The sequence below is a fragment of the Camelus ferus genome, chromosome 17 (assembly GCF_009834535.1).
Source record: "Camelus ferus isolate YT-003-E chromosome 17, BCGSAC_Cfer_1.0, whole genome shotgun sequence".
NCBI classification, from domain to species: Eukaryota; Metazoa; Chordata; class Mammalia; order Artiodactyla; family Camelidae; genus Camelus; species Camelus ferus.
In genome coordinates this window covers 24,729,570-24,757,449 of record NC_045712.1, presented here as the reverse complement: position 1 = coordinate 24,757,449, position 27,880 = coordinate 24,729,570, and the positions used below count along the sequence as shown (strand labels likewise).

At 55.5% G+C, this 27,880-nt stretch overlaps 1 protein-coding gene across 2 annotated transcripts; it reads left to right on the top strand.

Moving 5' to 3' along the window:
* The first annotated feature begins 87 nt into the window (after positions 1–87).
* Positions 88–27,097, top strand: MAPKAPK3 (MAPK activated protein kinase 3). 2 transcript variants are annotated; one of them, XM_032458420.1, is made up of 12 exons: positions 88–240; positions 529–807; positions 18,396–18,535; positions 19,713–19,777; positions 20,247–20,326; positions 22,093–22,216; positions 23,398–23,473; positions 23,811–23,935; positions 24,516–24,601; positions 24,880–24,960; positions 25,662–25,772; positions 25,836–27,097. In XM_032458420.1, the coding sequence occupies exons 2-12, from the start codon at positions 583–585 to the stop codon at positions 25,878–25,880; spliced, it is 1,158 nt and encodes a 385-aa protein (XP_032314311.1). In that variant the 5' UTR covers positions 88–240; positions 529–582; the 3' UTR covers positions 25,881–27,097. The 2 variants fall into 2 exon arrangements, with proteins under 2 accessions (XP_032314311.1, XP_032314312.1); XM_032458421.1 differs by having other exon boundaries at positions 25,662–27,097.
* The last annotated feature ends 783 nt before the right edge of the window (positions 27,098–27,880 follow it).

Sequence of the window (27,880 nt, the reverse complement as noted above, 5' to 3'; positions counted from 1 at the left end):
CTAGGGCTGGACCGCCAGGGGCTTCCGCCCCGTCCGGCCCCGTCCTGCAGGGCCCGCCTGGCCCTTTAAGGCTGACCGAGCCCGGCCCCAAGTCGGAGACGCGCGAGGGCGGGCGGGCGGTCACGTGGGCCGCCGGCGGCGCGACTCCCGGCTTTGGGCTCTGGGCGCTAGCGGCCGCCGGCTCCCGCGACCGCCGCCCCTGCCCGTCAACGGCGCCGCAGCCAGGTGCACCGCCGTCAGGTACGCCCTCGCCAGGTTCTCCCTCACTGGGCACCCTCCCCCTCCCCCTCCCGGAACCTCGCGGCCCATCCGCGCCCAGCCCTTTCCCCTTTGGACCTGTGGCCGGGCGGGACTCGCTTGTGCCCGGCTGCGCGACCACCGTCCCCTGCCGTGCGTCCTTACACTCCAACAATTCGCCCCGCTCTCCCAGCCCTGACCCGGCCCCGAAGCCCAGTCTAGTTTAGGGGCTCCAAGGCTGAGGTGTGTTTGAGGAGTCTGAGTGGAACTCACTCTTCTTCTCTCTCCCAGGTGCCCTGGACGCGCCAGGCTGGGGCCGCCGCCTCCGAGCGCCCCGCAGGGGCCATGGATGTCGAGACAACAGAGGAACAGGGGGGTCCTGTACCCGCGCCAGCCGCACCCAGCGGACCTTGCCCAGCCGGCGCTCCGGCCCTCGGGGGGCGGCGCGAGCCCAAGAAGTACGCAGTAACAGATGACTACCAGTTGTCCAAGCAGGTGCTGGGCTTGGGTGTGAACGGCAAGGTGCTGGAGTGCTTCCACAGGCGCACTGGGCAGAAGTGTGCCCTGAAGGTCAGTGACCCTTAGTGCTGCGTAGGTGACTTGGAGGGCCCAACAGCAGAGGCCTGTGGGTACAGGAAATGCCCAGGGCCCCTGTTAATCTTACTCTCAGCAGCACTTTTCATCCTCAAACTTCCTTGTAAAGTCAGGTCCTTCTTCCTTTAGAGATGGGGAAACTGAGGCTTAGCCTAGCTAAGCTCATGGTGTCCCAGGGAGCAGGGGGTGGAGTCAGTATGAGTAGAGCCTGCTGTACCCGGAAGTAGGGAAAGAGTGGCTCCTGATTCTGGGTTTCTGGCTGGGCTTATGTGTTTGGGCCCAAGGAGGACCTTCACTCAGCTTGGCTGTTCCTTCCATGAAAAGCTCTTCTGACTGAAATGGGTTTGAGTTTCTTTCTGCCTGTGACTGAGTCCCCATGAAAGCTTGAGGTGGGGCTACATTTTCCTGTGGCCCCTGCCTGCCCGGCTGCAGTGGTGGGAGCCTCTTAGGGCTGGCTGGTGGGCAAGGCTGATGCCCATCACACCTGTGGGCAGGAAGGTGCTGATGGGCTCTAGCTGAGTCACCAGACCCATGTTGAAAGGGGCAGGCCCTATTTCAAGTCTGACCCACCCTGTTTCCTGGGCAGAGGGCAGGCCAGCCATCTAGCCACGTCATGCCGCTGTAGGCCTGGCTAAGACCTCACTGATACAGGTGGAATCCAGGCAGTCCTGGGGATGGCTGATCTAGCCACATACTTCTGGGCCTAGGACCCTGCCCCATACCCAGAATCCCTTGAATCTGTCATCACTGGGAACTTTACTTAATTGCAGTTTGTGCCAGTGGCCACTTGGGTGGGTAGAGCATGGCAAGGAGAGTGGCTCCTGGAGGTTAGACTACAGCAAGGATCTTCTCATTTTATAGTCATTGCAATCATAAGCCTGAGCACAGAGTCCTGCAGATGTAGCTCTAATCTTTGGCCTGTATTTGCCAGCTCCATGACCTTGGACTAGCTCTTTGGACTCTTGAAATCAGGTTTCTGCCTCTCTGCAAGGGTTGATAAGATAAGGAGTTGATGTGAGCTTGGGATGAAATGATGCATGTAGAGTAATTGGTAAAGAAACTGGAGCAGCTCTGGAGAGGCTACAGGACTTATTTAGCATGCAGGGTTTGCAAGTGTCTGAGCAGGGGCCTGGGCCTAACTCTCTGTCTTCCCCAGTGGCACTAGGACTAATAGTCGTCTCCCCAGGGTGATCTTGGAAGGGATCATGAGAATGGGTCTTGAGGATGCTCAGGGCTGGGCCGGTGGGGCTAGGTCTCAGGCACAGCTTCTTGGCTTACTAACTCAGCAGTGGAGTGGGGTTAGGGGGCCCTTTTGGAGCCCCAGGCAGGGGATTCTCTGAGTCCTTCAGGGAAAAGGTGGCTCTTCTGAGGGGAGATGGGGGTAATGGGGTGAGAAGTGAGAATCTCCACCCTCTTCCTCAGCACTGTCTTAGCCCTTTCAGCCCTGCTAGGGTCAGGGGGCAGTCTGGGTAGACAAGAGGCTGACTGAGGCCAGAGTACCTCTTAATACTGAGGCTTTGGCCCTGTGAGCCAGGGCTGAGCTCTGACCAGCCCCTGTGGTACTCCAGATGCTGTGAGGGAGGAATGGAGAGTGTGAGAGGCTAGAGATCATGGGCCCAGGCAGCGCTGGCCTAGACCCAGGACTGGGTCTAGGCCCTTCCCCATAGGTGCTGTGTCTAACAAGTAACTTGGGGGAACTTGTGACTGCAACAACTTCCAAGGCATCTTCTCTTGAATCTAGGGCCTCAGTGCTCTCTGTTCTGGGCTGGGAACTGGGACAGGCTTACAGAACCCCTTAAGGCTTCAGGGGTGAGTGTGACTAGGGCTACTGGCTTGAGACCTTCAGGACCTGACCCTAGGTTGGCCCTCCAGGGGGACATGGATTAGATGTGGACCCCACCCCAGCACCTTCCTGTTCTTGCCAACCCCCACCCTCTCCAGTGACCAAGCCTAAAAGTCCGTACCCTACTGGGCAGGTTCACTCCATCTTTCAAGATGGGACAAACACAGCCTGAAGCACTTTGTACCTATACTGTGAGTGATGACTCTGCTTTGAGGAGGGAGGGGGCACCTTTCTGCTTATAGCCTCTGCTCCCTACCCAGGAGGCCCAGGACAGGGGGACCTCAGCACATGGGCAGGCCTGGGCCCCAGGAGCTCAGCCAGCCTGTGAATGGGTCTCAGCCCTCTCTCTGCCTCTACCTAGCCCCTTCTCCAGTTGCTCCAGGTCAGCCTAAGTAGAGGCCCTGGGCTCTGTGTCTCTCAGCTTCCCCAGACCATCCCAGGTCCCCAGGCTGGCCTGTCCTTGTCCTGTAGCCTGGATTTGTCCAGCCCACTCCTTCCTGGTGGTCCAGGTCTAGCGTCTTGATCGCTCTCTATGCCCATTCTCCTGGTCCTGTTGCTCAAGGTGGCAGATAGTGCTTAGTATGAAGCCTGAAACAGGGCAGGCGCTCATAAAGCAGGAAGAGCTGTGGTCGCTGTCCCTGTAGCTGTTGCTGCTCTTTGGGGGCCCTAGAGAAGTAGACTCCTCCTCCTTGGGGAGCTGGGCCTCTTCCCCTTTCCCTCAGCCCCTGATCACTGGCTTGGTCTATCTTGGCCTCATTCACACTCAGCGGCTCCCTCCCAAGGCCAGTTTCCGCCACCAGTGCTGTCAGTCCACTCTCCATTCCACCCTTAGCACTTGTTGCTGTCCCTTTGGCAGGAACTGGAGGTCTGCTTGCCAAGTATCCAGGGCAGGGGACTGCCTCCTACTGACCTCTTGCTTGTGACCCCTTCCAGTCCTAACTGGTTAATTGACACCCCTTAGCTTCACTCCTAACTGGACACAGCTCTGCCCATCTGTCCCCCATCAGTCACCCCATCATAGCTGAGATCCAGCCCCTCAATCCTTATCCCATATATGAAAATTGGAACCTGGAGTTAGTGGTCAGAAGTCACATGGCTTAACTGGGAGGGCGGATTATAGCAGAGGCCAGAATCCTCTTCCCTCCTGACTTCCTGCCAAGCCCACTTGTGGTCCTCAGCCTCTTGGCAGGCAGAAGTGACTTAAATAAAAACAATAAAAGAGGGGTTCTGCACATGGGAGGAGAAATGGAGTCTTCTTTCTGCCCCTGCTCTCTGGGCTCTGGGTCCACTGGAGCCTGTTGGAGGCCCCCAGGGCTCCCAGCGCCCTCCTCTTACTGTCTTTGTGGAGTGGAGTGGTGGGGTGCCAGATCCCCATGCCCAGGAAATCCCTGCATTGCTCCACAGGTGGGGCTGGCCTGTTGGAGCTGGTGCTGTAGAGCTGGATTTGAGGCTGGGTGGGGCTGCCAGGACAGCCAGGTACTTTCTCATCTGGCAGCTGCCACTCCTTCACCTGCCATCTCCAGACCGGTCAGATCAGCATCTGCGGGGCCTCTTGTTTACTGAGTCAACAAATCAGGAAGCATGTGGAGGGCTGGCAGCCCTGTACAGTGGGGTCTGGAGTCTGCAGTAGTGGTTTCACTGCACCTGAACATCTCCACAGGCTGCCCATCTCCTGGAAGGAAAGGCTCTGAGGAGGTCAAGCACTACCACACTCAAGTGGAGCCTTTGGAACTGCCAGGAGTAGGCCATTTGCTTTTTAAATGAGCATCCTAAGGAGGGCATCAAACCCTACGAAATGCCAATTGTGGGTTTTCCGCGGAGGTGGGTTGTTTTGAGATGCTTCACACCCTGCCTAGCCGGCCTTGGTCACAGCTTTAGAAGCTGTGCTCCTGGCTACTGTTGGGATTCCCTCTGCTGGGACTCCCAGAACCTTTTTCCCTTCCCACCCAGGAAGTGACTGCCATCTGTCCAGGTGTCAGGCCTTGGGGTTGTGGATTCTAATATTCTTGTAAATAGCTAACAGTTTTCCAGAGTGTTCTGTCTGGCTGACCCTGTTCTCAGTGTGCAATACGTGTTATCTTACCTAACTTGTTATTCCCATTTTATGGTTGAAGACACTGATACTCATAAAGGTGAATGCTTTGCCCAAGGTGGACAGCTGGTGAGTGGCAGGGCTGGGACATGAGCCTTGGCAGTTTGATGACAGAGTCTTAGCACCTTAGTCATCTCATGCCTCGTGCAAGTCTGTGGGGACATGGGAGGGTCTCTGAGACTTGGCCCCTGGAAGGATGCTGGCAACGTCCTCCATGGTTCCCCTGGGTCCTAAGTGATGCTGCTGGTATTTGTCTGTACCTGCCTAGCTCCCTCACTGTACAGGACTCTGTGCCTGTAAGTGGTGGTGGTCATGCAAGGCCAGTGCACGAGGACCATGATGGCCGTGGGACTGCACCAGAAAGGTTGTGTGGTTCGTCCCAGGCCTTCTGAATTTCAGGCAAGCGCAGCCTAGCAGAGTCCAGGGTGCCACAGGCAGGAAGTCAGGTTGGTGAGTGGGGGAGAGAAAACTGTCAGGACCGGGCCAGCCAGGGGCGGTTTCTGGAAGACATTGCCAGCTTTAATGCAGGCCTCTGGTCTGAGAAGGATGTGGATGACAGAGGAAGACCCAGGGTGTGACGACATGTCTGGCTTGGACAGCTCAGCACCTGCTGTGCAGTACCACTTCCCCACTCCCGAGTCTTGTGTCCTGGTCAGATATGGCTCATCTCAGCAGGGCTGGGGTCCGGGCCCTGACAAACTCTGGGGAGCTGTGGAGGGACCAAAGTGCTCCCGGAAGAAGAGGCGTTTACATAGGGCTTGAAGGATGGAGAGAAAAGGCCAGAGGTGACTCTCACTCTCCATCTGCCCACAACTCAGATTCATAGGTCGTCCACTAGAGGCCTCTCTCTTTGGTGACCTTCCCCACTAGGTGGGCAAAAATCTTCCCTCCTTCTCCCAGAGCTTATTTTTCTAGCATCACCAGGACCACCCTTGTGGACCACTGTTGCCAGGGGTTTTGTAGGGGCTTCTGGGTCACCTGGGCTGTTGTTCAGTTCAGGGCCTGGTCTCTATGACAACAGAGGTCTGTTATGTCTCTGCTGAGGTTTGCACTTGGGGAAGCTGTTTCCTACTTTGATCCCTTGTCTTCCTCTCCCAGGACCTCCTTGACACATCATCATAGGAGACCCCTGTGAGGGGGCAGCAGGTGGAGCATCTGGCTCTGTAGCCCCCCCAGCCTCCTTTCCTGGCAACGGGCTGCCATGTGTCCCAAGGTGATGGCCACCAGGCAAGAGCTGGGGACAGTGGTCATCCCTAGGTGAGGGCGTCTTCGCAGCACACCTGTATTGTAAAAGTGTTCACCAGGTCCCACCCGGATAGGTGAGTCTGCTGCTCTCAGGGCAGGGGGATCATGGCTCCAATGGACTCCCACAGGCTCCCATGTTTTCCCAGGAGAACTTCGGTTCTGCTGCCCTTTGTCCCACCTGTTCGAGGTCTCGTGTGGCTCCACATGAGAGGCCACCTGGGGTTGAGAGAGGAACAGGGCTCTGTGCTTAAAGTCCTTCCTGCTACTTTCTCCCCAAGTGACCTTGGAAAAAGGCAGTTTTGGAATTTTTTGCAAAACCACCATCATTTTGGTGCAGTTGAACCCTGGATTTGAATGTGTGGTGGGGAACGGGATGCGGTCTGGGTAGCTAACTCTCCCTGGGCTCCTGCTATGAGACTGCCCAGGCCCACAGACGCTGTCAGAGAGCGGAGATCTCATCTGGGGCGGCCTGGGTACAGTTTTTGGTGGCACTTTATTGGCCTTCATGAGGCCTCACTTGGGCTTACCCTGCACCTGGGGAAGCCAGCCCCTTGCAGGGTTGGAAAGAATGATGTGAAAGAAACGCCTCCCCACCTCTGCCCTTTTGGAACTAAGTGGATTAGGCCCTGTGTCATTGTGATGAGCACCCTGCTGTGTGGGAACCATGGGGGCCGGTTTACAGCAGGAGCACCAGGTGGGCCTTTTTGAGGATGAGGAGCCTCAGGAGGCCTTTTTAGCACTGGATGGATCAGGGATGCTGAGAAGATTGATTTTGCTTTTTTTGCAGGTTTGGTATTAGGTTTGCCTTTTTCTTTAGACGAGGGCTTTGTCCTTGCTACTTTCTCTTTGTGCTGCTTTCCCTCTTTCTGTCTTCTCTGCCTCCCTGTCCCTCTCCTTCTTGCCCATCTCTGTTTCTTCTGCTGTCGCTCAGTCCCTCCCCTCTCGGGCTGCCACCTTCTATCTGTCTCATGGGTTCGGGCCTGGCTTGCCTCTTCTCCACAGCCTGCGGGCTGAGAGCAGGCGGAGGACAGATGGGGGCTGGTCAGGTGCTCGGGACTCATCTTACTCATCCTAGTCACCCTGAAAGCCTGCCCCACCCCCCAGTGTCTGGTGGGGATAGGACAAGAAGGAGGCCGCTCACAGTGTTTCCTCCGCTCCTGGCCTTGACCGAGTGCTGTCCGCCTTGGCAGCTGGAGCATTGGAGTCAGGGGCATTTGGGCCAAGCTTGTAACCTGAGGCGGTTCCCTGTGGAGTCTGGGAAGTCAGCCTTGGCTGTGGCTTCTGCTAGTGGGTCTCCTTTTATGGCTCAGTGGTCTGAGACTTGCTGGGGACAATGGTGCAAGACCAGGAGCACTGTGACGCCCAAGGATTGCTGGATGAGGTCGGGGAGAGAAAGGGCCACAGCCTCCCAGCCAACTGAGAGAGCCTATGGAGGGGATGGGAGGGCTTGAGGTGCGAGGCGGAGTGTGCCTCTGTTTTAGGTTCAGAACTGCGCTGCCCCGCGCTAGCTGGGATGAGCACCCCAGAGCTGCTGGCTCTCTAGCCTGCACCCTGAACTTGACCCCACCCCACCCCCTAAGTGATGATCAGAGTCTATTTTCAGGAGCATGAAAGGCCAGGGCCTTGACCTGCCACAGTCATCACCCCATTCCTAAGGGTTCAGCCTCCAGGGGACTCAGCTTGTTCCATAGCTGTTCCCGCAACATAAACAGACCCCCTTCTCAGGATGTGGCAGTGGGACTGGCAGGTGGTCTTTATGCCCTCTGACAGGCAGCAGCATGGGGCGGGGGGATAAAAGCACCCACTTATCCCTGGAGTGCTTTCTACACACTGAACACAAACACAGCAGAGTCTAAGAATGGGTTGTCACCACCCCCATGTCCTGGATGCAGAGACTGAGGTCCAGGAAGGCAAACTAACTCACTCAGGATCACATAGCAGGACACGCCCAGGCTGGGCTGGAACCCCAGCCTGTCTGGCAGCCAAGCTGTGCTCTCAGCCATCCTTCCCTGTGTGCCAGGCCCCCTCCCGGGCCAGTGTGCCCATCTGTAATAAGGGGCTGGGTGCTCTGCTTGACCGGGGCCCCCCTTCTGGCTGTGAAGACCATTTTGGTGGGCAGTGACTATGAACAGTGCCAGGGGAACAGTCAGCTGGGGTGACACCACCGTGGGGTGTGTGTTCTGCTGGGAACAGGAGCTCTGGGGTTAAGACCCCTCTCCAGCGCACTCCGTGGCTCAGTTCGATCTCTGAGTCAGGCCAAGCCAGTACCAAGGTGCGTCTTTACCCTAGGAAGGCTGAGAGAGTACAGATGAGTCACTGCAGCCCATTCCCAGGGCAGGAGTGTCCCTCGGTGCTGCCAGGCCACCGTCCCAGCCTCCCAGAGGGTGAGGCCTTCCTCCCTCTTTCGCTTCCCCTTCCTCATGGCTGTGGCTCCAGAGACCAGGAGTTTCCCAGGAGCTGGTTGGGTGTTGGAGGCTTGGGAGCCTCCTAGCTGAACAGGAGCAGCAGAGAGAGGGGCCTGGGCCCAAGGCCAAGGAGGCTGGAAGCCTGGGCAGCCAGTTCCCCTGCCTCCCCTGGGAGGAGCCTGAGGAGGGCGATGGCTGCCCGCGCTCACCCAGGCCTGTGTGGGGAGCTGCAGGGACGTGGATGAAGCCCAGGGGAGTGGGAGAGCTGCCGAGCAGACGTGGTGTTGGCTTTGGGAGGAGCAGGTCTTGGGGGCAGAGTCAGACGTTTCTCTAGGGTCTCTGCAGCCCCCACTTCTTACTCTCTGTCATCTTTGTAACATCTCCTCTGGGAGAAAGAAACCAGCTGTCCTTCCGAGAGCTAGAGGCTGTTGGGTCCCCCTCTGCAGAGCTGGCCAGAGGCATGGCCAGCTGGGTGCCTCAGCAGGGGTCTCCTGGGCATGGCCTCACTCGCCCTGGTTGCCCCTGCTTAGGGAAGGTGGCCACTGCCTCTGTCGCCCTGCATGGGCTGGGCTGGCATGACTGCAGTACAGCTGGGGCACAGCCTCAGTGGCCGAGGTGGGGGTCTCTGCATGAGGAAGGCCCACTGAAGAGGCATTTCTGAGTTCAGAATAAAACACTTGTGTTTGCTAAAAGTTTTTCAGTCTTGCGAAGAATATGTCTTGTTTTCACGCTGTCATAGAAGAAATAGAACCAGGGTAATGTTTCACCAATTGTGTAGCTGATTTTGACAGAAAAATCATTTTCTCCTTTAAGAAGCTAAAGGAGAATAATAGGAGCTGGACCCTCTGAGCAAGCACTCGCAGGGCTCACGAGATGCCGTGCGGCCTCTCCTCAGCCCCGTGGGAAGGCCATGGGTGGAATGTGAGGGTCTGGCACCTGCCGGGGGCAGGGGAGTTCTGGTCCTGCTACTTACACACTGTGTAACCTCTGAGAGAGGGTGGAGGCCATAGCTCTTTCTGCTCCTCTTTCCCTACCTGTAAAGCAGGTGCTGATAGTCCCAGACCTGCCTGCCCCACTCATGGGTGAGGAGAGTGTGTGCCCATTTCACAGATGAGGAGCTGGGGCTCAGGGAGGTTAGGGGACCAACGCAAGGTTACCACACACTTTGCAGAAGGGGGCGTTGCTCGAGAGGGTGCTCAGAGGAGTTGCAGATGTAAAGGTGTCTGTCGAAGAAAGTGGGGGTGCCCCCTCCTCCAGTCTGCCAAAGCTGAGGGCTGGGTTAATTCCTTGACTTGGGTCCCTGGCTTAGGTTGTTTCCCATGGCCAGGGTTCCCCCCTGAGATCAGCCACGATCTCCCCACGCTGGAGGGTCTGCCCCCTCCTCACTGAGCCTTTCACAGCAAAACATGATCCACAGACTCTTGATCCTTGGTCCACTTTTGCAAAGCCCAGTCCTGCCTCTCTCGGGATCTGAGATCATTTTCTGTGACCTGCTGGATTGGAGGGAGCCCACCTCCCTGGGCCCCAGAGGCTGCACCTGAATATCCCCATAATCTGAAGAACATGGAGGTGAAGACTGTGAGGCCACCTCAAGGCAAGACACAGGAGAACCCTGAAGCCAAGCAAACCTTGAAGCCCATCTCTGCTCTGTGTGCACTTGGTCCTGTGCTAACCTGAGCTCTCTGTGTGTTCTCATTCCATCCTCACGGCCATTGAGGGATATGAGTACTGTCACTGTCCCCATTTTCCAGGTTGGTCCAGTAAGACTCAGAGAGATTGAATGGCCTGTGCATAGCCACAGGTGAGTGGAGGACGGAACTGTCCTCTGCATCTGGCACGCAGGTCTGTCTGACCTGGAGCCCTGTGTGGCCATAACTGGTTCTTCTTAGCTCATGGACCCTGGCCTAGGGCACTGGGACCCTTGGGCCTGCCCAGCTAGCACTCATGTTCCTCTGTCCCTCTCCCTCCCTGCCTAGGAGCCTAGCTTAGTTTTTTTTGGAAACCTTCATCCCCTCCCCCACACCTCTCTATTCCTCCCCAGACCTGGCACTTCTGCCTTTGTTTCCAGGTTTTCTGGGGCTGGTGGGAAGCAAACAAACTGAGACCACCAATATTTAGCAAATTGAAGGAGTTTTGTGTTCTTGAGACTTGACAATTTCAAGTGTGTGTTGGCTCTCCTGTTCGCAGAGCTTCCTGGGAAGACATTGAGCTTGGAGCCCCAGCTACTCCCTCCCGTCCCAGGACTATGGTGGGAGGTGAGGAGGGAGGCTCCCAGTCAGTCAGCTACTTGCACCCCCACTTCTGACCATCAGGTACCCAGCCTTGGCCTGGAATGTGAGCAGCTGTTTGGGGGCCCTCTTTGTTCCTGGGCTCCCTTGAGAGGGGCTGGCCTTCCCCATCTTGCCTGCTTTGCCAGGTTGTGGCTCTGGAAAGAAAGGAGAATGAAAGAGAAGGAGCCAGGACCAGTTCCCTAGGGCTTACATCCTCATCAAGCATCCTGATGGGCAGTAACTCATCCGTAGACCCGCACATGCTTGAGGACAGAGTGCCTGTGGTAGCATTCCCAGCCGCAGCTTCAGGCTTACCCACCCCTCGGCAGGGCAGGAAATGTTTGCAGGCATCGGGAGGAGATCTGTAAAATGGGCAGAACTTTCTGGGCATGAGAGTTGAATCCTGGTTCCCAAAGGACTCCTAGACTCGGAGATAGCCATGGGTGAACCCTGTAACCCAGAAAAACTATACAACTTCCCTGAGTCTCAGTCTTCTCAGCTGAAAATGATGGTCAGTGATGCCATTGTTGAAGGGGTATAATTGCCCAGTACCTAGCAGGGGCCCTGTGAACATCCGCCACCATCGTAATAACTGCCAAGTGGCAGAGCCTGGTCTAGCCCCAGGGACATGGGGCCAAGCTCCACATATAACAGGAGCAGAGCAGCCGTTTGCATTGTCCACACTGCTAGCGCTAACAGGTATGGATTCAAGTTTTGACTCTCACTACCCAGAGGTGTGACCGGGCAAGTTACTTAACCTCTTAGAGTCAGTTTCCCCACAGGTAAAGGATGATGCTGGTTCTTCTCAGGATATAGTGAGTGATGAATGAGGTGGTGTCTGTGGCCAAGCGCTGTGGCCAATGCAGCACTAGCTGAGCCCCAGGGAGAGACTGTTGTTATAAAGGCAGTCCTCACACTGCATCAGGCCTTGGGTCTTCAGCTGTGGCCTAGACGTTTGGGGTCAGTGGTATAATGTGAGCCAACCCTGAGACAGAGGACTGTATATGGCCAGAAGTTAATGGAGCGAGGTCTGTTCCCGCGTGGGGCCAACTAATCCATAGCAGCAAAATTGGTTCCATTCGTTCCCTTACTGAGCTACTAAAGCTGGGGAAATGAGTGCGTGAGAGAATAATGGCACATGTCTGAGGCTCTCACTTGAAACTGTGGCTAAAATGTTAGATTTGACATGGCCAGCAGATTTCCCGATAGCACTGGTGCCCTTGGCGGGAGGGAGAGGGTGAAGTCAGTGAGGAGGGGACGGCTCTGGCTTTAAAAGGAAGATACTGAGGCCCTAAGGAGGAAATTCCTGCTTAGAACCCTGAACTTGAGGTCAGTCTTCATCATCCCCTCACGAAACTATGGCCTATGCCCCAAGTTGGCAAAGCAGCCAGCAAGGGTCCCACGAGCTGGCCAGGAGCCAGGGCGCAGTGCAGTAATGACCCTCCCTGGTGCTAACAGCACAAAGGCAGGGTGGTCTCAACAACTGGCTATAAAGTGAATCCTCCTCTTCCAGTGGTGTCTCTCAGAAGATTAGAGCTACGACACATGGAAAAATTATCCTCACTAATCACAGAACTGGGAGCCAGAAGGGATGCCAGATGTGACTGAGTTGAAGACTCTTACAAGGAGGGAGTTTTGTCAGTTCAAAGTGCTTTTCTCATCCATGATCTCCCTCTGTAGAGAATTGGGGTTCTCCACATGAAAAAAATAACGAGTCATTTTTACAAATCTATGTATTTGTAAGTATTTTACAAATACGCAAACCTATGTTTTCCTATAACATTCTGTTCACTTTGGGCCCCCGAGCGTGTTTGCTGTGGTGTCATCAACAGCCCGGTCATCAGTGTACCTTTTCAGTGCTCCCGCCTGGCACTGAACAAAGCTGGAAGCCCAGGAAAGGGGAAACAATGTGACTTGTGGTGGCCCATAGGGCAGTGAGAAGAAATGGACCCGTGGCTTCCAGGAGGTTCCCTTTGCTATAGGGGTGGTGTCTATCAGGCTGTGGGTTGTCATGAAATCAAATTCGTATTTCTTAATTGCTGCTGCCTCACTGATGGGAGAGATTACAAGCCAGCTCTCCTCCCCCGGAAGGAGTGGGTGTTCCGGCAGAGGCCACAGAGCAGCTTGGCCTGGGCTGCAGGTTAATTGGCTGGGAGTATGGAGGTTGGGGTGGGGTTGGGGAGGCTACTTGTCCAGGCCCAGGCCTTGAGGCCTCCTGTGTGTGTGTGTAAGACAGACAGAGATACTGTGAACACTTAACTTGGGAAGAGCCTGCCCTGGGGTGAGCTGGGTGTGGACACTGACTATGTGTGTGGGCATTTGGGCCTGGGAAGGTGGCTGAAGAGTAGTGCTGGGGGCTGGTCCCAAGGCTGTCTTACAGAGTCACCGTAGACATCCCAGCTCTATTTGATTCTCTAGGAAGGCAGACAGGGTGCTTTTACAGCTCTGTGCAAGGGAGGCGATGGGCCCTGCCGTGGAGGTGGGGCCTCAGTGGGAGTGGAGGTCTGAGCAGAGTGGTCTGGGCTTGGTCACCTGCCCAGGCAAGGCTGTCAGAGGTTGAGTTGTTTTAGCAAGACCCCCAGTCTTTCTTGGGCACCTCTTTGTGCCTAGTTCTCTGTAGACACTTCAAAGAAATAGAAAATTTTGGACAAATAAATGGATAGTTGTATGGGTCCTACTCTCTGAGGGGGTTCAGAGTCAACATCACAGAGTATAGAGACACAAACATACCCACGGCCCACACACTGACACACATTCCTTGTCCCCAAACTACCTACACCCATACACACCCTTGCACACACTCCTTACATGCAGGTGCTTCTGTATGCACGCACCCATGTTTCCATGGGCACACATACGCACCTACATACACCTACACACACCCCTGCTCATGTGCACACCTCTGCACCCATGCACACATTTATTTCAGAACAAGTTGCCTGAGTTTTGCAAGCTGTAGTTTTGGCCAGGGCCCTCCGACTTGGGACCACACCGTCCTCTCAGTTCCCCTCGGGGGTGTGGGGGTTGTCTGGATGCTCTCTCAAAAGTCCTTTTCTCCCTGTCCCAGCCTCACCGTACTCCAGCCTGGCAGCCCCAGGGCAATGACTTCATCCTCTGGAGCGTCTTTTCCCTCAATCTTTAAATTGGGGCTGATGATCCCCACCCTGCTTGCCTCACAGGGTGGCTCTGAGCATTCCCATGAGATAAGGGAAAAGAGAGTGTCTTGTAAAATGCAAATTGTTTTCCAAACAGTCAAATGCTGCTGTTGAATTCCTGAACTCAGGAATTCCTCCACCTACATGTAAACCCTGTCCGCGGGTGAGAAGGGACACAGCGTGGAGGCAGTAAGGAGGCCTGGCCAGTTCCGAGGCTCCCATTCCTGCTGGTGATGCTGGAGGTGCGTGGGCAGGTGTCTGTGGGGCACAGGCTGCTCTGCCCTCAGCCTTTGCTGGGTTCACTGTCGGGTCAGATTGGCAGGGGTCTCAGGTGTCTGGCTGCAGGCTCTTGGGTAGGTAAGAGACTTTGGCAAAGGAGAGTGAGGGGAGAAGGATGGGGTGGGAAGCATTTGATCAAAGCTTGAAGCTAGTGTAGTATCATTGGTTTAAGGAAATGTCTCAGATTCGATGCTCGTCTGACTTCAGTGGGGACCCATGACACCAGTACACCTGGGAGCCAAGGTTCTGCCTCACAGGTGTGCGGGGATGCCTGTCGGGCACTAGCTGGAGCTGTGGAGCTGCCCGGGAGCCATCACAGACCCTCCAGCTTTGGTGGACCCCTTGGGGGGGGTGCTCAGGGGACGTAGGATGGGAGTGATGCTAGGGTGTAGGTCTGTTGGGTTGTCAGAAGGCCACCCCATCTTCTTTTCTCCAGAGCTATGACTGAGGACCAGGACACCAGGTGACCCCCATGAGGTTCAGGCATTTGGATATAGGGTCAGTGGAGACCCAGGGGCCAGTCCATGGGGGCAGTGATGTGGGAGTGGGGCTACAGTAGGTATTTTGCAAGGAGCCCTGACCAGAGGTCCTCCTTGTGGTTCCCATCCCCCTGGTCTAGCCCAAGCCTTGCCACTTAACACTGGGGAGAGAGAGGCACAGAAAGGCAAAGGACCAGCCCAAGGTCACACAGAATAGGAGTAGAACCTGGTGGCCTCCTGTCTCCTAGCCCTGTGCTCATTCCTGTGCCTGGGAAGGTGGAACCTGTGCTTGGGGACATCTTTTATGAAGGATGGTGAGGACTCATGTACACCTGCATGAATGAAGCCATCTTGTAATAATGGCCTTGTGAGCTGGAGCAGTCAGGATGGGCTCCTTGGAAGAGGAGGTAAAGTCTGGTTCACCAGAGAGGGTGGGTGAGGTACACTGGGGAGCAAGTTTGGCCAGGTTGTCATGTCTCCCATTTGTTGAGCCTTCCTGGGGCCTCCTCAATTTAATCTTATTCTGTCCTCGTGGTTGTGAGAATTTCTTTCTCTTACCCCCTCTCTACAAATTTGTTCATTAAATCTACAAATATTATCTGAGTCAGTGTTCTGGCCAATACTGGGACCCAGTGGTGACCAGGCAGACTGGCCCTGCCCTTGTGGGCCCACAGTCTGATGCAGTAGGCAGCATGGTGCCAGCCTTACTGGGAAACAGCTGTGTGATCTGGGGCCATTACTTTCCCTCTCTGTGCCTCAATTTCTCTGCTAAAGAGTGGTGGTAATAGTCTCTTCCTTGTAATATTTGTAAAGTGCTCAGAACAGAGCCAGTCACATTGGAAGTACAATATCTATAGTATGTATTTGTTTAAGGAGTCGTCAAAGGAATGCGCTAAGTGTAGGTGGTGAGAAAGTGCTGCACAGGAGGGAGGTAAAAAGAGCAATGATGGGAGCTTTCTGGGGAGCTGGCAGCATTTTCTGTCCAGGGCTGTGGGTCGTAGGGTGTGTGCAGTCATCAAAATTCACTGAACTGGATTTGAGGCCTGTATGAATGTAAAGTATACTCACTTCACTGTATGTGAAGTATACCTCAATAATCAAGCATCTATAGAAAGAAAAATAAAGGATGAAGGGAGAATCAGGGATCCTTTAGGTCCTCTTTAGACAGGGAAGTCAGGGAGGGCTTCTGAGAGGAGGTGACGTTGGGAGGAACTCCTGGAAGAGGTGAAGGCCCTGGCTGTGGGGAAGAAAGATGAGAACATTGAGGCTCTAAGAGGTTTGGGGCTATACTCAAGGTCAACTCGAGGGATCCAGAGTGACAGCCCAGGAAACATGTTGGCAGCTGGCCCTGGTTGAGGCCACTGCAGAGCTCTGGCCCCTGTAATCTCCCCTGCAGAGAGGCCCGAGGGCACTCATTGTGTTTTCAGGAGGCAGCTTCCTCCCTGCCCCTGTGCCTGTTCTAGTGGCCTTGGCATTCAGGGAAGGACTATTTTAATCTGTATGGGAAATTGGTTCCTAAATATGGACTGAGTAGGATGGGAGACGTTGAGAGGCTCCAACTCAGGGCAGTTCCACCTGCTCCTCCACCTCAGCAAAGCACAGGGTGCAGGCCCGGGCCATGAGGCTCTCTGGCCTCTCCTTGACCATCCACCTCCATCCTTCCTCCCCTCTTACCATACCCCTCTTCCCATCCTTTGTTTGTTCAGGAGCCCAATGTTTTCTGCTAGGCTCCAGCCAGGGACTTCCAGGTTAACCTGACCTACTTCTGCCTTCAAGCTCCTTCCAGTCTGGTGGGAGGTACAGAGGCAAAAACCACTGAGGGAACAGCTGGAGAATTTTCCAGAGGACAAGACATCTGAACTGAGCCCAGAAGGTTCCTCAAAGGGAGAAAGTTGGCTCAAAGGCGAAGGAGATGGAGTGAGAGTTCACATGGCATAAGCATAGAGTGAGGCCTATTTGAGACCAGCATGTACATCATTCTGACCAGAACCCAAAGTGTTCTGGGGTCAGAGGAATGAGCAGGGAGAGGAAGGCAAGGCCTGGATGCCAAGGGAGGAGGTGGCCTTTATTTGGAGGACCAAGGGTAGGGATTTAAAGGTAGAGAAGGGCCAGAGAGAGAGAGGTGGGGCTGAGGAACCCACCGAAAGTGTTCCAGCTGTGGGCTTGGGGTCTTATGAGAGAAGAGAGAGGACCCTGGTATAGGGATTGGGTACCAGAAGCAGGGCAGAGTGAGGAGGGGGTCCAGGAGCCAGCCTGGGGGCCCTGGTAGGACACAGTCAGGACAGGCTAGGGAAGAGGGGCCAGGGAGAAGTGTTAGGAGGCAAGCAGAGAAGGGGTGCAGAGAGGACAGAACAGGGAGGGAGGATGGCACATCTTTGACCCTGTGGCTAAAGTCTGAGGTCCCCCTGGCTAAAGCCACCTCAGGACACAATGTGGGTGAGCTGGTGTGGTGATTGGGGATGACCGAGCCTCTACCCCCAGCACTATTAAGTAAGAAGCTGGGGCTTGGGAGCTGTGTGGGCGTGGAACAGAGGGGTGTTCTGGGAGGCAGAGGCAGCATTCGCAAGGGATCCATGGTTTCCAGGCTGGGAGTGTCTCCTTACAGCTGCCTCCATGCACAGCCCGTCCTGGACTAGGGAGTGGAGCAGGGACCCTGGAGTGGAGGGGCTGGCCCAGCTCCTTGCACTCCAGGCCAGGGTCAAGGTGAATAGCTCCGGAGATGGAGCAGCCACGGGCCAGCAGATGCGAGAACCCACTGCCTTCCTCTCTACCCCGGTTGGTCTTTGCCTAGAGAGCTTGGTCCCAGAGCCTGCCCCACACAGTGCCCTGGCAGGAGGCACCATTCTGCAGGGGAGGAAACCAAGACCAGTAGTGGCCCAGGGTCCTGTGGGTGCTGAGCAAGATGAACCTGATCTGAGCCTATCTGGTCCTCAGCCCTGCTCCACTAGGAAACCAATGTGAGCAGCCCTACTAGGGGATGGCTCATCCCTGCTCTCCCTACTCTGGGCCATCTCCCTCTGCATGCTGACTTCTCCGCCCACTTCAGGATCTTGCTCATTTCCGGTGATTGGCCTTAAGGTTGGCAGCCAGAGCCCAGGGCTGAGTTAACCTGAACAAGGATCCTGCCGCCCGCCCGCCCACCTGCTGCCTACCTTGCTGTGATGCATCCTGTGGGGCTGACTCTGTCATTATTCAGTTTTACAGAGTTGTGGACTATGGCTTGGAGCTGTGATTGCCTGAGGTCACACTGAGTCATTGGAGGAATTTAGCCCCAGGCCCGGACCCCATGCCACCAGGCCATCTGTCACCTCCCTCAAGTAGGGTCCTCCCTGCCCCCAGACTCTATCTCTGGGTTTACATTCTTCTGCCATCCCACTGTGAAAATGAAGCTCGGGGATATGTGGCCCCTGGCCTGGGGTCTCACAGCTAATATGTGATTTGACTACAAAACCTACTCAATTTCCGCTTCCTTGCTGCCCCTGGGAAGGGAGACAGGGGTTTCTGTGGTCTTGAGCCCATCCAAGCTTTCCGCCACCTCCCAGGCCTTCCCAAGCTACCAGCTGGGCTGCTTGAAGCTAACCTCAATCAAATCCAGGTGCTCATTGGACCACGAATCAGGAAAACCTGGATTTGAGCCCTCATTTTGCCCTTCATAAGCTGAGTGACCTTAGGCAGGTCTCCGGTGTCTCTGAGCATACATGTCCTTGTCTGCAAAGTGAGGGCAGTGGCACCATCTGGGTGGCTACTGGAGAAGTGGGTTTTGAGTCTGACGCTTTCTGTGCCTACCTGCCCTCAGCTCCTGTACGACAGCCCCAAGGCCCGGCAGGAGGTGGAGCACCACTGGCAGGCCTCGGGCGGCCCCCACATCGTGCGCATCCTGGACGTGTATGAGAACATGCATCACAACAAGCGCTGTCTCCTCATTGTCATGGAATGGTATGCCCCCCCCACCCCCCACCTCAGCGCCTCACCGGTACCCCAGTGGCCCCCAGGCTCCCATCATTTTTTCAGGGCCCTCTCTGGTCTTTAGATAGCAGCCGCAGGAGACACCGCAGCCCCTGGGGGCGGGGGGGTGGAACCTGTGCAGCTGGCCACAGGGCATCCTACAAGGATGGGAAGGAAGCCACAGGGCTCTAATATGTCCTCCCTGGCTGTGATTTCCGCTCTGCGAGGAGAGGGTGGAAGAGCTGTCAGAGAAGGCCTCCAAGCCCTGAACACGGGTTGGGGGGAGATTTGGGGAAGAGCAGGACGTACACGGTCCCCTCAGCTTTCTCCTTCCCACCTGGATGTGTGCTCCCGTGGTCCCACCTGGTGCTGGAGCCAGCGGACTCCTCCACCCCAGGCTTCTCCACTAGCGCTGTGGCTCAGTCCTGACCTTTCTCAGACCCTGGGCCCTTTGTCTTGGCCTCCAGCTCCCCTCTGTCTTCCTTCCTTCCCCCTCACCCCACAGGGTAGCAGCTCTTGAGTCAGATTTGGGGTTCAGATCCTGGCTCTGCTGCCCACTAGCTGTGTGGCCTTGGGCAGTTGCTAACCTCTCTGAATCACTGTAACTCCCACATGAAATATGGAGGAAGATCTTAATGTAGCATTCACCCTGTTCATTCTAAGTGTTCCAGTGTATTGCTGATTCAATCTCCACTACTCTGTGAGGTTGGTGCTATAATCCCTGTTTTACAAACTAAGAAGCTGAGGCACAGAGAGGAGAAGGGACCAGCCCAGGATCACACAGCAGCACACATGAATGGTTTGCCCAGGGCACAGCCCACAGTAGATGCTCAGAGAACAATGGTCATGATGATGATAGTTGACATCCTCATTTGGGGAAACTTGGATGAGTGTGGGGCTACCAGGTAGGGACTGTGCCACTGGGAACACAGGGACTCCCTTGTGAAGATCTGAGCCCACCATCCTCCTCTAGTTCTAAGAGTTCAGTTCAACCCACCCAAGCTAACAGCCCACCACACAGCAGGCTCTGCAAGGCACAGGGAGGCTGAGAGTGACCTTTCCCCAGGGGAAGAGCAGCAGGGCTTGAGGCCTGGGCCTGTGATTCAGGGCAGGGGCGGGTTGACACCTGATTCTCCCTCTCCCTGCTTACAGTCACCTTGTCTTATAGCATGGAAGGTGGTGAGTTGTTCAGCAGGATTCAGGAGCGTGGTGACCAGGCTTTCACTGAGAGAGGTATGTGCGTGCAGCTGGACCAGGGATTTTGGCTGGGATGGATCATACAGAGTTTCTGTATGATGCTGGGCAAGGCCCTGCTCCTCTCTGTGTCTCAGTTTCCCCAGCTGAACAGGAGGGGGTGGGACAGAGTGTCCATCTCCCAAGGGGTTCTGTGAGTCTATGACACCTTGTCGGAGGTGGACTCCATGGCCTTGGGATGGAGGCTTCAAGGCCTCTTGATGCCAACCAGCAGCTGACCTGGGGAGAGGTAGCCCAGGCCTGCAGAAAGAGGTCCAGGTGAACTGCGGGCATTCCCAGAGGAACCTAGGCTGGTCTGAGTCAGGGTATGGGATGGGGGTTCTAGGTGGCAAGAGTGCTGTTACAGGCTCGTGCTTTCCCAGGAGGGATGATAGGGTGGAGTCCTCTAGGCTGCCTGACCCTTGACTGGCATCATTGACACCCCCTTACCTCCCATCTGTGTCTGCAGAAGCCGCAGAGATCATGCGGGATATTGGCACCGCCATCCAGTTCCTGCACAGCCAGAACATCGCCCACCGAGATGTCAAGGTGAGATTCCAGGACCCAGGTTGGGAGACCAGGGAAGAGAGTACCACCCATAAACCCCAATAGTCCCAGCATCCACCAGATGGAATCCAGGGTCCTTGGTCAGCATTCAAGACCTCTGCCCCCTGGCCCAGACTGCTCTTCTCAGCCTCTTCTCCCGTGGTCCCTGCAAACCCACTGTGCTCTAGTCAGACAGGTCTCCTTGTTTCCTTCAAAACTGTAATCTGAATTGCCATAAGAATGACTGAGTGCCGACCTCAAGCCAGTAGGTCCTAGTAAGAAGCATCTCATTTAATCCTCACCCAGCCTGTGAGATGGATGCTGTTACCCATTTTACAAATGAGGAGCCCTAGAGAGATTAAGTGTCTTGCTCAAGGCTGTGCAGTTGCTGCACTGGGATTCATTCATTCATTTGTTCATTCACCAAGGATTTTGGGGAGACACAATGTGCCAGGCCTCAGGCCGGGGCTGCCTCATGCTGTTGGGGCTTCTGTGAAGTAGCAGCCATAGTTTCAATAGGTTGGGCCCTCTAATGCCAGCATTTTAAGGCAAAGAAGCCATTGGCTGGGCACTGGAGAAAGGAGCAGAGGTAACCCAATCGCTGGACCTACTTGCCCTTCCAGTGGACAGGCTTGCGAGATGTTCTCTCCAAATTTCCTGCCCAGGGAGGACTGGATCTCAGAGGTGATCGGGATCAGGTGGATGAAATGTAAACTGAGGCAGCCTCACATACACACATACACACACTCAATGCATGTGCCAGCCCCCATCAGAGCAGAATCTATAACTCCCTTCGCCCCATTCCTAGAGCATGATCCCCTAGGCTGTTTCCTCCTGAGACTGGGCAGAGGAGACCTGAGGGTCCAGCTGCTGCATCAGGTCCTTCCTCTGGCTGAGTATCGCCAACCCATACAGTTAGCCTTTGATTTTGGATACAAGTGAAGCCACAATAGACTCACCTTCTGAACTCTTCCTTTATTTTGGCCTTGGCTTCCTTTTTTCCCTTGAGGGGAGAAAAGCCTTCTGCAGAGAAGATTCCTTTGTGTAGACTAAAACTGCTTCCTTGTTTTATCCCAATCCAAGGTAAGATTTTCTCAAATAGAACCTGAGAAATAGCTTTCACTGGCTCCAGACTGGAACTCCATCTAATGCCCCATCCTGCTACCCCAACTCTGCTGCCCTTCTCCATGGGCCTAGGTCCTACCTGTTCATTAAAAACCAGCTTCAGGGCTGCCTCCTCCATGCAGCCTTCATCCCTCAGACTCTCTGTGCTCTATAACCAGGAAGGTTGGCCTCTGTGCAGCTCCTTGGGGCCTAAGCAGAGAGGCCTTCTCCCTGAACAACCTCAAGGGGGCCTGTCCTGTGGGCTCATCCTGGGCTGGGCACAGGAAGTAGGCTTGACAGCACTGGATCAGAAGCCTAGCTTTCCCTCGAACCCTCATTTTGGCATTTCATGGCAGCATCACCAAATCAGCCTCAGAAGTTCCTGCCCCTGGGCTTTCTGTGGCACTTGGTTATCCACACCCTTGGTCGAACACCTGCCTCAGTTTCCACTCTGCCAAGTTACTTCTTAGCCAGCTTAGTCTTCTCCAAATTTGGCCCGCATTGTTGGTGGCCGAGAACAAGGTCTTTTTAATGAGATGGGCCTGGCTTCTCCTGCCTCAATCTAGAGGAAAGAGGGAGGGAGGAAGTCTGGCTAAAGATCACCCTGAGACTCTGCCCCCACCTGGAGCCTAACTCCAGACCAATGTTTTCTCTTCCCGGCCCAGCCTGAAAACCTGCTCTACACGTCCAAGGAGAAAGATGCGGTACTCAAGCTCACTGACTTTGGCTTTGCCAAGGAGACCACCCAAAATGCCCTGCAGACTCCCTGCTACACTCCCTATTATGTGGGTGAGTCCTTGGGTCACGCCTGGACCCTGCTGTGGTGTGAGGCAGCCGGTGGGTTGCCGAAGCCAAAGGGTTAAAGCCCAGTGAGGAGGGAGGGGAGGATTCTGTCTGCGTGGAGGCGGTGACTGGGGGGCCGGAGGCTGCAAAAATATTCTCTCAAACTCCAGCTTCTGCTTTTGAAAATAGATCCAGGAAAATTCTGGCTGTGGCCTGTGAGCTGAATGACATCACAGTGGCTCTAAATATATACGTGATAAAAGGCTGCCATCAGCTTGGGACAGAGCCCAAACGCGGTTGTTTTTCTCCAGTTTTTATCTTCCTGGGAGTCATGTTCAGAGAGGGAGCAGGCGTTTCCTCCTACATTAGAGGGATACAGGGTACCAGCCACCTGCCTTGTGGGAGAGAGTCCCTTAGGCCAGGGCACGGCTGGGACCCAGGGTGGTGCACAGACTCATGCTTCCTGGAGAAACTCCCTGCTCCCATGAGCGGGCAGCCCCCAGATCTGGACAGCCCCTGCTGCAAGTGGCCCTTCCCGGAGAGTGGGGCAATGACTCGTTTTACAGAAAGCTCTTCTCCTTCAGAATAAGCCTCCCAAGAGAGCTGGCTGTTTAAGGGGTAGGAAGCCCCTTGAGACAGCTGGAACAGCACTCTGTTTACCAGGATGTGTTTTGCGGTATTTTAACTTAGAAGTCTTCTGGCCTCCCCCTGCCATTGCACAGGTGGGAAGACCAAGGCCCCGTGGGAGGGTAGCGAAGCTGATAGTGGAACTCAGAGCCCTGGCCCCAGCTCTTCCTTGCCCGTGACCTAGCCTGTGCATTCAGGAGGCAAGGGACACAGGGCAGCTGGTGGGCTGAGGCCCTCTCACCTATGGCAGGACCCCACCAAACCCCAGACTGCCCCTTTCTCCCTCTCCTCTCTCACCAAGGCTGAGACTGGCCCAAAGTAGCTAGGAGGCTATCGTTTCTTACAACCCAGCCTAAAAGTGGATTTTTTTTTTCTGGGAGATGTTTTTCCTCCCCCAACTTCACACGCATGCTGCCTTCCCAGAAGGTGCCAGACACCAATCTGCTGTGCCCCTCCAGCAGCCCGGGCACCTGCTCTCCACCTTGCCCGGGCTTTAGGTACCTGCCTGGGCTCCAAGACCCTTGAGACTGAGAGCCCTCCTGTGCCCTCTGCCCTGGTAGCTCCTGAGGTCCTGGGTCCAGAAAAGTATGACAAGTCATGTGACATGTGGTCCCTGGGTGTCATCATGTACATCCTGTGAGTATAACCACCTCTGACTCCTGCACCCCCACCCCCATGTACCCTCAGTACCACTTCTGCCCCACCACCCGCCACCCTTGGTGAGGGGCTTAAGCAGGTCACACTTCATGTAGGTTGGCCTTCCCTCTGGTCATGGGACACCCCTCCTTCAGGCTGCCTGAAGGCCTCCCCAGGCCAAGGGCAGATGGTGTTCCTGGGATGAACCCCAGACTTGAGAGCCCTGGTGCCGTGGTGTCTGGCTGTCTGTCTCCCCAGTCAGGGTCTTGGGGAGGAGAAGGGGTCCACCCTGACACTGCCCCCATACCTGTGCCGAATGACTTCCGCCCTCCCCCAGCCTGTGCGGCTTCCCGCCCTTCTACTCCAATACCGGCCAGGCCATCTCCCCAGGGATGAAGAGAAGGATCCGCCTCGGCCAGTATGGCTTCCCCAATCCTGAGTGGTCAGAAGTCTCTGAAGATGGTGAGTGAACCTCTGCCCCAGCTTCTCCACCAGACCCCACCAGCCTTCCTTCTGGGAGAGACCACTTTTTTGACCTGATCCTAGCTCCCCCACATCTCAGCTGTGCGACCCTAGGCAAGTCACCTAACCTTTCTGAAACTCAATTTTTATGTCTACCAAATGGGCTCAAAACCTGCCTCCTCAAAACTTCCCCTAACTGTGTCTTTCATCCGTATTTTCCCTTTCAGGACCACAAACAAGTCTGCCTTTATCATTTATCTATTGCTGCTTCACAAATTACCCTGAACACTTAAAACAAGAAAAGAGGGTGGGGTAGGGCAGTAATAGCTCAGTGGTAAGAATGTGTGCTTAGCATGCATGAGGTCCTCAGTTCAGTCCCTGGTATCCATTAAAAATAAATAAATAAACTTAATTACGTCTCCCCCAAAAAATACAAATTAAGAAAGCAGGACAGGAAGCAGTTATTAACTCACTGTTTCTGTGGGTCAGGAATTAAGAGCATGTGTGGAGCTCGTGGTCTGTGGGAAGAGGGCTGGCTCTGAGGAACTGGGCAGCCTCACCACTCCCCTCTCTTCCATAGCCAAGCAACTGATCCGCCTCCTGTTGAAGACAGACCCCACAGAGAGGCTGACCATCACACAGTTCATGAACCATCCATGGATCAACGTAAGCGCCTTGTGGTCCCGTGGTGGGCAGGGTGACGACAAGCTAGAGGAGGGCTGCCAGGAGGGCGATGGCTCTGGAGGCCCTGACATGGGCCACAGATGTGTGGCAGTGCCCCACCTGTGACTTGCCTTTGCCCCTCACTGCTCCTATCAGGCTCCTTCACCCCCCGGGGCCTTGGTTTCCCCATCTGAGTCTGGAAGAAAGGGGGTGGGGTGGGGCAGCCAGTGCTGTCCCGGGTGCTTGCGGGATCTGATCCAGGGGCTTGGGGCTCCTTCCAGCAATCAATGGTGGTGCCGCAGACTCCACTCCATACGGCCCGGGTGCTGCAGGAGGACAGAGACCACTGGGATGAAGTCAAGGTGGGTGGACTCTACCTCAGTCTCCCTGCAGGTAACAGGGTTTTGGGAAAAGGGTAATGACCACCTAGAACCTGGGTCTTCCGCCCCCTCTCCCATTGACACAAGGTGTCAGTGACTGCACCAGTGGTCCAATCTTGGCACTCAGAGCACTGGGCTGCTACCCCATTCAGGGTAGTGCTCTGGGCTTGCTCCCTCAATGAAGCGGACCAGGGACTCAGTGAAGGGACTTTTGCCCCAGGCTTTGGCCACAACCCCTATTATAATCTGCAACATTGAAGAGTGTGGTCAGCATGGTTTTAAACTCAGCAGAGGCCAGATTTGAGCATATGGCGCAGCAGCTCAGAGCCAGGGCACCCAGGACACAATCTTTGGGTCCTAGTGCCCTGGGTGCACAGCAAGATGGCATTCCCTGTGGGCCTTGTGGTTCTGAGCAGGTGACATTGGTCCAAGTCCCTATCCTACTTATCCTTGGTGGTCCCAGGGATTCACTGTACTTCCTGTGCCTTAGTGGATAAGCTCAGAGTCTGCTGCAAGGGACTAGTGAGGATTAAGTGAGGCAAAAGGGTGGGCCCAGTGGTAGGTATACAGGAGGCCCTCGGGCAGCAAAGGCTGTCACTGACATAATTAAGGGGCTATCCAGACAGGAGGGTGATGGATCTTGAGGTCAGTATATACTGATCTTCCTCCACACCCGTCCCCAGGAGGAAATGACCAGCGCCCTGGCGACCATGCGTGTGGACTACGACCAGGTGAAGATCAAGGACCTGAAGACCTCTAACAACCGGCTCCTCAACAAGAGGAGGAAGAAGCAGGCAGGCGGCTCCTCGGCCTCGCAGGGCTGCAGTAATCAGTAGCTCATGGGGTCAGAGGAGCAGGGCCTCTCAGTCTGGAGGACACAGTGGAGTGTGCGGAAGCCTTGACCCGGAGAGCCCAGGGTCATTTTTTAAACAAAAGGGTTATTTTATTGTGTTTTAATTTGTTACTTGGAACTTCAGGATGGGGGACTATGACCCCAGTCCTTCAGGGTCCCAGCCTAGGTTGAGGCCCTAGAGAAGGGCCAAAGCCTGGGGGCTAGGGAGCGACCTGCTACAGCTGCTGTGCCTTTGGCCAGAGTGGCCTGAATGAACTGTGGCTCTGTGGTCCTGGGGCATGGCCTTAGACTTCTAGGCCACTGGGAGTTGTGGCTGGGCTTCCCTCCTTCTGTGGAAACAGTTCCCTGTAGGGTGGGCAGATGGGCCCGGCCTTGGGAAAGGCATCCGGTCACTGGTTGTCATGGTGACCAGGGACATGGTTGCTGTCTCTGAATGCTGAGTGAGTGAGCAAGGGAGGGAGAAGGGGCAATTGAGGGTCTGTGTGCCTTCTTGGGGAGGCTGCTCTCCCTCACGCTGCTTGCCCCGCTCAGACTCACCCCTCTTTGGTCTCACTGAGGACACAGGGTCAGTCTGCCAGCCTCCCGGGGTGGTCCAGCCCTGTCTTGCTGCAACCCCATCCCACAGGGCCCTTGGAATTCTCCTTCCATAGAGTTCCTGGGCCCAGCCACCCTGTTACTACAGCCCTCTACCCAAAGAGTGGCCTCTCATCTCAACTGAGGGTAGGAAGTATTTTTAACCCTTTTTTATTTTGGAGAATGTCACTGTGACAAAAGCCAGTGCAGTTTCCCTGCCCCAACCTGCTCATCGGATCCCAGAAAGGAAGGCCTCTCTCCTTAATGGCTCATCCTGTACTCTTGGTTGGTCCGAGGTGATGGCAGGGGTTGTCTCCTAGTGTACATCTGTGAGAGTGGATGGCTGGAGGCAGAGCCAAGAGGCTCCCGTTAATCAGGAGTCTCTCTATCCAGGTCAGACCCGAGGCAGCAGAAGGCTGCTCTGTGATGCTTAGAAGGTCTAGTCCTGGCTTTGGCCTGAGTCAGAGTGGAGAAGGCCCCTTCTTTCTGGTCCAGGCTCACCTAGTCCCATGCTGCCCACATAGCCTCAGGGTGCTGAATGCCTGATGTGGGCCCGGCAAGTGCCTGACACCCAGCTTGGTTCCTGGCTCCCAGTCCTTCTCTCACTGGCTGGGAAATCCTAGACCACCTTAGATAGGGCAACACTGCTGGGTTTTACATCCAAATATTAATAAACAACATTTTGGCATTTTCCCCTGGTCCCTGGGTTTCTCTCTGTCTATATGAGTGGACAAAAGTGGCCCAAGGGCATGTGCCCATACCCACTAGTGATTTCACTCCTGCTGCAGAGGGTGCCTCAGGCCTGGTAAACATGCCAGGCTGACTCCAGGGCCACCCTGGTCTCAGCAGGCATGGAGAGGTCAGAGGAGCTGAGGGATGGCAGCTACTCTGCACTGCTCCGGTGCACTGTGTGTGACACCCGCCCCCGGCCTGGTGTGCACCAGTGTCTGCCCACAGTGGCCACCCCCAGCTGTGTGCCAGCCTGCTGAAGGGCGGGCAGAGCGCCTGCTGCAATGCTGAGCTATTTTCAGAAGCTGCCAGATTTCATTTGGCAGCGAGAATGTTGAGGAGGGGAGGAGGCGGGACGCTGGAACCTGTCTTTTGATGACTCCAGCGACAGAGCACCCTCAGCCCTTGGGAGCCCTTGTGGGCAGCCTTGGGGGGGCCCTAACTGTGGCATATTCCCCCAGCCCCTGTCCTCCCAGTTTCCCAAGAGCTATCTGGCACCCACAGCCCCCGCCTCCCCCTCAATTCCCCCCAGGGGATGGGGGAGGGTGCGAAGATGTTAGAAGGCAGGGGCAGGCAAGCACATCTGAGGATGCTGCTTCCTAGCCTGCCGACCTTGGACAAGTCTCCCAGCTTTCCCGCCTCACACTCCTCAAGGGTGTAGTGGGGATGGTAGTGCCCACCCTGGGGAGTCATCTGGGGGATCTGGGCAGATGATGTGTGTGAAGTACTTGGTGAGGTGCCTGGTAC